The following is a 12,192-nucleotide window of genomic DNA, read 5'->3' as shown; positions in this document are numbered from 1 at the left end:
GGCTTAGTTGCTCTGCGGCACGTGGGATCTTCCCAGACCAGGGCTCGAACCTGTGCCTCCTGCATTGGCAGGCGGATTCTTAACCACTGTGCCACCAGGGAAGCCCCCCACGACCTAATTTAAGACTTCATTTAAATGCTGGGTCTGGGTACTTTCCAGGCACAGTAAATTTGAAGCACCATTGCCACAGACTCCATAGAGTTTTCACTTAAAAACCTTGCATAAAGAGAGAACTTGATGCTTTAAACCACAAAAGCAACGTATGCACAGGATACCCAGCTCCTGTCTTATTCCTAAGGTCATGGGTAACAGTCACATGGTTGGTGACATTAGGGTGAAGACCTGGGCCATAACCAATGGGGGCAGTGAGGCTGAATCATGGCAAGTGAGAACTGGAGGGGACTTTAGGAATGAAGGCCTGCCTGCCACACTGGACAAAAGAAGAAACTAAGGTCTACAGAGAAAGAACAGGGACTTCCAAAGTCAAAGTGCTTGTTGGTGGTGCAGCTGGACCTTGTTGGTGGTGCAGCTGGACCTTGAATTCAGCCAGTGGGTTTACTCCACCTCGACTCTTTCCAGCAAACCCTGCCACTTGCCAGCTTGAGGCCCAGTAGATAACCCTAAACAATGAGCAAGTAAAGAAACTGTCCCTTTTGCCAACTATTGCTAAGGCTGACGATTTAAACAAGGCTTTTGCTTTGGTTAGGGTTGTTGGCACATCAGGCGGATTTAGCAGGACCTGGCTGAATGTTTCAAACTTCATACCAAAAAATAAGTGTAAGGAAATGCCCTACTTCTCCTATAAAAATCCAATAAAAATCATTTACTCCTATAAAAATCAAAGCATAAGCCCTAATTATTTTAGCCTGGAGGGCTAAAGAGCAACCAAATTCTTAATTTTGCTAATTGTCCTTTTTCTGAGATAATAGTTTATTTTACCTCTAGTTCAAATATAGTTCATTAGACAGACAAGGTAGGTGCGCAACCCATTTATTGCCTCAGTCCTGTGTCTCTGAAGTACTGCCTTCCTTGGCCACCTAGGTCCTCGGTAAGGCCCACTCTCGGTCCACCTCCAACCTCCACCCCTGGACCCCAGCTCTGGCATGTTGCTGCCCTCCCTTCCTCCAAGCCAGAGATGAGGTTGACGCCTCCTCTGCAGGACAGGCACATGGCAGCAGACAGAGAGAGCTTCCCTGAGAGCCTTGAGGCCTCATGGGCTATGCCAGACTGAACAGCCAGCTGTTCCCCCTGTTCCCAGCAGGGGAACAGCCAGTCCCAGCAGGGGAACAGCCAGTCCCAGCAGACACTGAAGAGGCCAGTCAGGCTCTTTTGACAAGGCTCATTCCGAGAACAGGATATGTGGGGGTGGGCAGCCCATCTGCTTGGGGTGTTTTCACCCACTCAGCCCTCATGGTTAAGGTGGCTGCCAAGCACAGCCAGTCTTCAGGGACTGCCAGCTCCCGGCAGTCTTTCCGTTACCAAGGATACCTGGCTCTTGGACAGAGGTGCACTTGCCCAAGGTCACGCCAGCATCCTGCTCCTATGTGCCACAGGTTTTCAGGCAGATGAGGCGCTCCACCTGCCAGACACGTCCATACTGAGGGATGAAGGGATGGGGGATAAGCATCCCTGCAGAGTTTCTCTGCACAGCCTCTCTTCTAGGTACTATGTCTGCGTTCTCTCATGGTTCCGCATCTTAGTTGGAGAGCGGTCTATGGCGAGCATTGTGAGGACAAGTTGTAGGGTGAAACCCTGAGTCCAGACAAGGTTCTCAGTCACAGTTTCCCCCTTCCCTCATAAGGCCTTGAAAAGGTACAGCTGTGGCCAAGAACCCTGCTTCTCAAACTTTAACATGCACATGACTTACCTGAAGATTTTGTTAAAATGCAGATTCAGATTCGCAAGTCTGGGATTCTGCCTTTCTAATCAGCTCTAGAGTGATGCTGCCAGCTGCTGGTTCAGGGCCCACACTTAGAGTAGGTCCTGATCAGTGGTCCTACATTAGTGCATCAGAATCACCTAGAGGGCTTACTGAAACAGATTGTTGGGCCTCACCCCCAAGAGATTCTGACGGGGCAGGTTCTCGGGATGGGCCCTTGAACTTGCATTTCTAACAAGTTCTCGGGTAATGCGGATGCTGCTGAGCTGGGACCACATTTGGAAGTCGTTGTCCTGGGGCACGTCATAGATATCAGCTGCTGTGATTTAACCATCAAGATGAAAAGCAGTGCTTCTCAGCCCTGGCTGCACAGTGGTATCACCTGAGGAGCTTTTGCCGCTGCCCAAGTCCCATTCAGGGGTGTTAGATCACAGCATCTGGGCATCGTCATTTTAAAAATAGTCCCCATATAGACTATGATGTGAATGAAGGGGCTTCTTGGAGCTGTGTGGAGCGTGGGCTGCACCCTGTAAACAGGCCTGGCTCTCATAGGCAGTTGCAGCCTGTTCACAACAAATGAAAAGTCAAGGAAAGATTATACTGACCAAAGTAAAGAGAATTTACTAGATTGTCTCTCCTCTGGTTAGAAGTGAAGTTCCTTTGAATGCTGCTATGTCCTCTATCAGGTCATTAAGAGAAACACAGTACCCTAAAGTCAAGCCTGCCTGACAATCTCATGATTTAAACATCCTTCACAATCAGCAGGGACATGGACAGACCATGTTTTAAAGAGTTGATGGCTTGAGGCCCTATCTACTTCTTCCTGGAGGACCCGGGTGGGTGGTAGTGTGGAGACCTGGGTTCCGGCACTTCACTGGTGTGAGTCCAGATCAGTGACTTCCTCTTTCTGGACTAGTTGGACGAGGGGACAGCTATGGCTCTCTCTGGTTCTAACATCAAAGGCTGTTCTAGAAAGTGGCAGGTGTAACATTAAGTGTTCGTGGACTTGTTGGATAAACAGTGAATAGGGCTTCCCTGGTGGCGCAGTGGTTGGGAGTCCGCCTGCCGATGCAGGGGACACAGGTTCGTGCCCTGGTCCGGGAGGATCCCGCATGCTGCAGAGCGGCTGGGCCCGTGAGCCATGGCTGCTGAGCCTGCGCATGCAGAGCCTGTGCTCCGCAATGGGAGAGGCCACAGCAGTGAGAGGCCTGCGTACCACAAAAAAAAACAGTGAATAAATCCTGAGCAGGAAAAGAAGTCAAGCCTGGGTAACTTGGCCATGTGTTTTTTGAGAAGTTATAAAATTTATATGACCTCGCCATAAACTTTATCAGTACTTCTTACACTCAAGCACAGACAGTTTTAAGAAAAATGAGGACGGAGAGGCCTGGACTGGAATGAGGAGCCGGCTCTGGCGGTGGAGGACAGGGCAGGAGAGTGTGTGCAGGGCACAGCGGTGGGACAGCAGCATCCGTACGTACATCTGAATACAATTCACAAGGATGCCTGACGGCCTTTGCAGCCCACCTGGTTTATTTCTCCAGACCACCATGTTTTTGGATCTGTGCTAATTTCCATCATTGGTTTTTCCCCTTCTCCCCACAGCACCAGGAGAACCTGGCCCTATTCCTATTTTTATCATAGCCTAACTGGGCAACCTCAGACAAACAATTTCAGCTCTCATGCTTCCGTTTCTTTTTCATTAACATAGGGTCAAAAACCTCTGTTCCTTGTACCTGTGGGAAGAGAATGAGTGAGTGGAGCGGAAGGGCTTGTTGGAGTCAAGCTGCTGTCCTTGTCTTCATCATCTCCCCACCAGAAGCAGGAGCACGGGACAGGTCGCCTACCTGAGGCCTGGACCTCCATGATGTACTGGTGCAGATCCTGGCCCTGCTGGATGACCTCGAAGGTCATGTTGTTCATGGCTAGCTTCCGCTCCGTGTGGCGCTGCAGCCGCTGCTCCGCCAGCGTCAGATCCTCCGTGTTGAAGTCATTCATCTGCCGAAGCAAGTCCTCATTCCAGGCATCTAGCTCTGCCGTCACCTGTGAGGGAACCACCATCAGTGCAGGCTCACTGGTCCACAAGAGCCTTATTAACTAACCCAAGCTTCACATCTGTCTCTACTTTGCATCTCTTTTTTGACCCCTAGACTACGTTTAAGCAATGGTGCCATGCACCCACGTACGCATGCCTTTAAAAGTGTTCTCCCTGTGTTTCAATGTCTACAGCAGCAGCAAACACTTACATGATGGATTATGGTTTAGAAAGGTTTTCACACTCCATCTCATCCTACTCCCACAGTAACCTGGAGAGGCAGGCAGGGTGGACATCCCAGGTCCATCTCACAGAAGAGAAGCTGACGCTCACTCACACAGATGGAATGCTTTGCCCAGAGTTCACCCTGCTCATGAGGGGCACGACCTGAGGACAATACTCAGTGCTTCTCCTGACTGCAAAGACTTTGTCCACCATACCACAGCCGTTGTTGTAAAGATCTCAGCTTTGGAGAGGGCCTCAGAAATTAAGTACTGAGTCTAACTCTTTTCAAGAACCAGAAACAGGGGGCTGGAGAATCCCGGTAAATGGCCTGAGGTTACACAATTGGTTAGACCCCAAACCCAGGGGCCCTGATCTGGTTCCCATGTTCTGTTGTACAGTATTCTCTCTGCTACAATGGCTGATACCAGGAAGTGGTAACAAAACGAGGTATAAATGTATAACTTACCTCTAGAAATCCAAGCAGATTAAACTCTATTGAGGCATGAATGAGTCTAATGAAGACTGAACATGCAGTGAAGGAAAACCTTGCCCTAGTACGACTTTGCTAATTGGTTATTGCCCTGCACCTTCACTCCCGTGATGTGCCCTCGTTTACTCGCAAATATGTGCCTGCAAATGGAGACTGAATCCTATTCTTCCTTTACAATCGTTGCTGTCATCCACGTAGTAAGAACTCAGAAGTATTGAATTGGATAATTTCCACCTGATACGTGAATCAAATAAAACCTTTTCTAAAACGGTTTTCAGGTCTGTTATCGCATGCTAGCCCTGTGGTAGCCCTGTGACAGCCCTGTGACGGCAATGGCACAGGTGCTGTCACCCTCTTTTCTGGGAAGAGGCAATGGAAGCCTCACCCCAGATCACACAGTTGCAGTATGGCCCAGGCAGCCTAAGCACACGGCCCAGAGCCCAGCTTAGTGATTTTCATCATGCTGGGTCTCATCCCAGCTGACATGTGGCATAACCTTCCCAATTAGCAAACACTGCTGTCCAGGAGCATCAGGGGACAAAGAGAAGGAAAGATGCAGCTGAGAGATGGTGATGTTCCATGCTGTGCTGGGGCCATAAAGGCTGGGATGGGAAAGGCAAGCAGTCCCTTGTGAGGGGCTGCCATCCCGGGCACAGGATTCCACTCTTTGTCTAACAGTAAGACTTTCCTCCACTGAAAGTACACTTTCTCTCTTTGAAGCAGAAATGGGGAACTGTAAAAATATTACCTTCAGTGTCATGGGTTCTCACCTCATGCTGCCACCTCAACTAAGGGATCCACTGAGCTCAGCCTGAAAACCTAGTATCTACTTATTGTGGGGAGCCCTTGGGGATCCGGGAACCAGCAGGTTGGTAGGCAAACAGGTTTTTGTTATATCCTGTCTTTTTTTTTTTTTAGATTTTTTTTTTTGATGTGGACCATTTTTAAAGTCTTTATTGAATTTGTTACATTATTGCTTCTGTTTTATGTTTTGTTTTTTTGGCCGCGAGGCATGTGGGATCTTAGCTCCCCGACCAGGGATCGAACCCACACCCCCTGCATTGGAAGGCGAGGTCTTAACCACTGGACAGCCAGGGAAGTCCCTATATCCCATCTTTGAAAAGCACTTCATTCTCTAACTAGAGAAAGGAGTTAAACTGAGAAAAATAAGATAACTTATAATTTATAAGAGATAATTTATAGAATGAATAGGCCTTTGTAGACTAGGCCTATAGCTACGTTTTTCCTTCCTGTATTTAAAAAAATTGAAGTACAATTTACATATAATAAGATACATAAATTTTAAGCATTCAGTTCTATGAGTTTTGACAAGTTTAGTTACTGGTGTAGCCATCACGAAAAACAAAATATAGGACCTTTCCTTCACCCTAGGGAGTCATCCTTTCCAGTCAGTTCCCGCCCCTGCCCCACTTCAGGTGCCATTTTCCGATTTCTATCCTCACAGATTCTTAGATTCCATACAAATGAAATCATACAGTATGGACTCTTTCATGTCTAGCTTCTGTGTTCAACACACTGTATTTAAAATTTATCTGTATTGTATCAGTTCATTCCTTGCTACTGCTGAGTTCCACGGTATAGAGATTCCGTGATTTGTATATCTGTCCTCTAGCTGGTGAACCCCTGGGTTGTTTTCAGTGTTTGGCTATTACGAATAAGGCTGATGTGAAAGTTCTTGCACAAGTCTTACTGTGGACACTGGTTTTCATTTCTCTTGAGGGTCACTTAGCAGTGCAGTTGTAGGGTCATAGGGTAAGTGTATGTTTAACATTCCCAAGAGGAATTTCGCATTCCCTGTGAAAGTTCTAGATGCTCACCATCATTTCGTATGATCAGTCTATTTAATTTTAGCCAAGCTAGTGGGTGTGAAGTGGTATCTTATTATGGTTTGAGCTTGTATTTCCCTGATGACTCACGGTGGTGAGCACAGTTTCACATGCTTATTGACCGTTGGTATCTACTTTTAGAAAGTGTTGAGTTTTTTGCTCATTTTTCAAAAGCTAGGTTATCTTTTGACTATAGATTTGTAAGAGTTCTTAATATATGCTGGATATAAGTCATTTATCAGATAATATATGGAAAATAGACCAAACAAAATTTTTAGTCCATTTCCCTGTCTACAAGCTTAAGGAAAATAAAAATAAGAAAACAAGCACGAGAGGAAGAGTCTGCCTTTTCTTTACATTTTAGTTTTTGTTTTGTTTTCATGAAACTGAGTCTATAAAGAAGCTGTTTGCTGCAGGAAGATCCCAGAGGGGTCCCAAGGTCTGAGTCTGTGGAGCAGAAAGGCAAGTGTCGAGGGTCCTGGTTAGGGCAGAGCAAAGGTGAGGTGCTTTGGTTGGGGACAGTGAGGCTCAGAGGTCTGGTATCTTGGGAATCTGAATCCAAAGCAAATGTGAAGTATGCCTAGGATTCTCTATCTGGTGTTTCTATATTCCTGCCTTCCCCTCCTCCACCCGTACCTCCCAATACCATTGAGCTGAAGGACCCAAGTCTGTCATGAAGCCTGAAGAATGAGAATTTCAAGGAGCTTCTCAATGCAACAGCCTGCCTTCCAAGTCTCGCTCCCTGGGTCTACACACAGTCATGTCTGACTCTCTTCCCAAATCCCCAAGAACTGATGCCAAGAGCCTGGAAATAGTCTGATTTATGAATTTCGAATGTTGGCTGGAGTTTAAATATTTTCTTTCCTGAGTATTTTCTGTTTCCTCAAGGAATATTCTGTCATTGGCTTCCCTCTCTCCACCTTCTTTCTGGGGCACAAGGTTGGCATTATAGCAGGGGCTCTTTTTTTTTTTTTTTAAAGAAAAAAATTAGTTTTCAAACCTGAAGCTTGCTTTACAGCTAATGAACAAACCTAGCTTTCTGGTCCCAATCTCATGCTCTTCTGTTATGTGAACCAGGCATCTGGTTTACTCCCTGATCCTGAGAAGTAGCTCTGCCCTCTCCAATCACCTTCTCTGGTCCAGCAGCCCTGAGACATCCTTGTCCCTCCTCCCAGTCTGTTCAAGTCCTCACTGCCCTTCAAAGTCACCCCTCTGTCATGAAGAGCTTCACGACACCCCCAAAACCTGACGTTTTTCTCCGGCTTATCTCATAACATGGGACATGGGCTAATTTGCTAATACAGAGACAAAGCCACGAAAAGAAAAACCTGTCTGGGGATTGATCTGGTGATCTAACTCCATTTGGAAAAGAAACCTGGAAGAATTTGTACTAGGCAGAAACTAGGGCCTGAACCAAATGAGTGAAAGATGGAATAGAAAGTACCCACAGGGCATTCAGCTTTCAATCCACCTATTTTGCTTTCTCCTTCCACTCCATTAGCTCCATCTCGGCTCCTGGCTCACTCAGCTCCTCTCTGGGCTCCAGTGGCCTCTCTCTGCCTCACTCTTCTGAATTAATTGGCATGTGAGGATATGAGAGATACATTGGCAGTGTTTCTATTCTAACAATTATCTACTCTAGAGCCACAGCCACAAGGAAAATCCGAGAAGGAGGTGAACAGGAATTTAGAAAGGATAAGAGGCAGTGGGAAATGGGAAGACACTTCAAAAAGCTTTCCTACCAGATGAGATTCACTGAACCCAGTATTCTGCGGTCAAAAACTGACCCAAGGGACTTGGTTTAGCAGTAGCCTTGGGCTCTGTTCTCAGAAAGCCCTCTTCACTGGCTCCTCCCATTTTCTGGGTCCTTCCCAGGAGTTATGTGTAGAGAATGCTTTCTCCACTCACCCCCAAGTGTACCTGCCTGAAACAGAACTCACCTGTCCCTCTCTTCCCACTTCCTATGGTCTATTCCCATCACCTTAGCTCTTTATTATCAGCTGCAAAGTTGGAAATTTCACTGTGTAGTCCTTTTCTTCTGATCATTTTTAGATGCTGGTGATCATGATGAAGATGATGATCGTGGTTAAAAGAAGATTCTACCCTGAATTGTGCATTTACTATGGGATAGACAGTGTTAAGCATTTGATTTTCTTTTATTTCATCCTCATAGCAACTCTAGGAGGAAATGAAGGCACATAGAAGTCAGATCATTTGCCTCATGGTCTCAGAGCTGGTGGTGGCAGAGCTCAGCATTAACCACGGCTCTTAACGACGGTGTCATATCAACGGAGCTGGTCCAAGATCTAACTTCAGGAGATAGATTTCTTTTTATTTTTCTCACTTCAGAGAAGTGCCTGTTTAACCTTTCCCCTGTTTTCTTCTCTAAAAAAACCCCACAAACTCCTGATAACTCCATTTTCTTCACTTCACATGAACCTTTGAAATTAATCATGTGCTTCGAACAGATCAATAAACTGTGTTTGTGGCCTTATATAATGCCAGGAATAATTTACCCATTCAAAAAAAAAACTGCATAGCTTTCCCCCAGTAGGATACTTTTGTTGAAGAGGTGGTAAATTGAAAAACTTTGGTGCTTTGTGACTACCTAGAGGGGTGGGATAGGGAGGGTGGGAGACACAAGAGGGAGGAGATATGGGGATGTATGTATACATATAGCTGATTCACTTTGTTATACAACAGAAACTAACACACCATTGTAAAGCAATTATACTCCAATAAAGATGTTAAAAAAAAAATTGACACTGAGTATTTATACTCAGTATAAAGGTCACGTTAACCTGTCTAGAATTCTCTGGTTTCCCAGGGGCCTTTGCCATGAACAGGGGACACATCTGCAATCCGGCATTGGGGTGTGAACACTGGGACAAACGCTGTGGCAAAGAGAAGTGTAACCTGCCCTCTGCATGGGCATGTTCTCTGTATGGCAAGCGCAAATGCCTGTGGCTCTCACAGCAGTTACGTGAACACTCAGGGATCACCTAACAGGACTGGGTAACAAATTCAGAGAGAAACAATGGGGGAGAATAAGATGGAATGTTTGCTTAAAATCTGGATGCAAATACATATACATATGTGTATGTATGGACAGCATGTTAGTATCGGGTTGGCCAAAAGATTCGTTCGAGTTCTTCCATAACATCTTATGGAAGAACCCGAACAAACTTTTGGCCAACCCAATATATATTATTTAGGTATTTTATTAACAATAACAATGCTGACTACAATGTATTAAAGTATTTATTAAGTGCTAGGAACTTTGCTAAAAATGTTCTATGTGTTAACTCACTAAATCCTTAATAACCCTACGGGGACTGGGAATTATTATTCTCATACCTATTTCTCAGATGAGGAAACCAAATGAGTAACTTGTCTAAAAATCACACAATTAGTAAAGCTGGTGAAACAGGTTTCAAACCCAGGCACTCTAACTCAAAATACTGCATACTCAACGACTGCACTATACTGCCTCTCAGCAAAGGGTGTGTGTGTCCGTGTGTATCAACACTGCATATGTTATGTACATTAAGGTCCAGTCCCATGCCAACTAACAGTGGCGAGGAAGGATCCAAGGCATTTCATTGTGGTAAGATGCTCTGAAATACATGAGCTGTCAATTGCAAATGAACATCTTTCTGTTCTAAATATAAGGTCATTATTTGTATTAAAATGAGAAGAGCGAAAGCTAAATATTCTCCACTGACCTACAAGTGCCGGCTGATAGGGAAAGACATATTGCAGCTAAAGAGACAGTCTCACTGCACGGGAAGGGCTATTTTATCTATAATGGGTATGTACACTGATATGCATTACCACTGTGAAACTAAAATAAACTAAATTACCATAGTCATTTGTTCTTCTTGTCTAGTCTAGTGTTGTATTTTTTCTGTTAATCAATTTATAAAATGATGAGGATTAGTGAATTCTAATACAGATTATTTTAAAAGTATATCATAGAATTTCCCTCTGTTTTAGAAATATATATAACCTGTCTAAAGAGTTAAAATATTTCTTTATGTAGCTATAAGAAAACTTTTGAGGATACTGCAAGAGTTTTCTGGAAAAGCAGAAGGACTTAGCAGTAAAGATATCCACTCGGTTGATTTTTGGCAAAAAAATGTAAGAACATATTGCAACACTGTAACTGATGAGTTCCAATGTTCGGTCACCTAATTTCTATTCCAATTGGATAATTTGGATAATGGAACACAATTTTTATGACCAAGTTCATGTTCTTTTTTTCATTATCATCATGATTAAAACTGAGACCTTTTATAATCATGACTGATCTTGAGTCTTTATTTTACCCATATCTTTGCCTCTTAATCAGTTTGAGACTTGTAGGACTCTATTCTGTTTTCAAAAAAATCTCTCCTCTGTTGAAGAGCTCCTCTGATGTATATTGTTCAATTCTAAAGCTGATCAATGCTTGAGTGTCAGAATGGGTTTTCTCCCGTGAAAGCTAAACACCCAGTGCTGGAGCTTACATCGTTTCCTTCTACTGAGTTCCCTGTTATCTTTCCCAGAAAGGAGAAGCAGCATTTGAACCTTGATAATGTGACCTGACTTCAGGTCCACAGCCCCTTACCCACCCCATTACAGAATGATCTGAAAGCTTCCATCAGGGATCTTTGATAATTTGCCAAAAACAAGTGACATGCCGGAATACTAAAGCTGTGTAAATAATCCTTTTTTTTTTTTTTTTTTTTGTCAAAGGAAGATGTTAGGAGAAACTCCCAATGATCCTGAAACCAATTTGACAAAAGTCTAGAAGAAACTATCAAATAAATATTTTGTGAGAATTTTGGTTTACTGTATTGTATTTATTCTGCATTTCCTTTGCAAATGACTTGGGGTACATTTAGAAAATGCTGTAGGAATCCCAAGGGAACCCACAAAAATTGATCTCAAACATCTCATATTCTTTCTTGATACAGTTACTAAGTTGGTGCATTTAAGCCATGTTACAAACATGGAGAAGAGCAAGGCTTTGCAGAGTCTCACACTGCATCTATGGAGGAAAGGGCTATGAAATTGGACTAGAAGATGATGTGGCGCTTTGAAGGAATGACTGTGCAGGCTGACGGCTGTGTCACCAAAGGAAAACTTCCAGTGAAGCACTGCAGAGCCCTGCCTGACCTGGTCAATATTTCAAATTGTTGAAATACTGATAGCAATAATAAATTAAATTTATTTTGATAGGCTGAAGAACTGGGCCTAAAAAAAATAAAATAAAATAAAAGAGTAAAATTTGAGAGGAAAAATACATAAAAAGCTTTCATTTGAGTTAAAAAAAAAAAAGTCAGTGTATTGGAAGCACATATCTTGAAAAGACAACCAGGGGCTTTTAAGGGAGCACAAGCCTCAACAAGGCAGAAAAGGCCCCTATCTCCTGGGCTGTGCTGGGAGAGCGCCAGGGTCCTGGACACATAGCTCCCAAGGGGTGTGTGCAAGCCAGCCGTGGCTAACTACAGTCCAGCCAGCAGGGGGCAACCAGGAGAGGCACAATGTGTACCCAGAAAGCAGCGAGTACTTTGGAGCTATGTCCCACAGAAAAGGGCTGACAATAAAGAGAAGTAGTTATGGAAGTTTTAGAGTCAGAGGGGACTGCAGAAATAACTTACACAATCTCAACACTTTTCAGATAAAGGAAAAGAGGTCTGTGATGAACATCTTCAAATATTTTTAAGGCTGC

General features: G+C 44.3%; 1 protein-coding gene across 2 annotated transcripts in view; it reads right to left on the bottom strand.

The window, feature by feature from the left end:
• LOC132424755 (kalirin-like) overlaps window positions 1-12,192 on the bottom strand; it is a 458,669-nt gene that overhangs the window by 93,865 nt on the left and 352,612 nt on the right. For both annotated transcript variants that reach the window (XM_060010783.1, XM_060010784.1), the window contains exon 14: window positions 3,727-3,922. In XM_060010783.1, the coding sequence (XP_059866766.1) occupies window positions 3,727-3,922 (196 nt within the window). The remainder of the gene's footprint in view (window positions 1-3,726; window positions 3,923-12,192) is intronic.

This window comes from Delphinus delphis, chromosome 4 (genome assembly GCF_949987515.2).
Source record: "Delphinus delphis chromosome 4, mDelDel1.2, whole genome shotgun sequence".
Classification (NCBI taxonomy): domain Eukaryota; kingdom Metazoa; phylum Chordata; class Mammalia; order Artiodactyla; family Delphinidae; genus Delphinus; species Delphinus delphis.
This window is presented reverse-complemented; position numbering and strand designations above follow the sequence as displayed.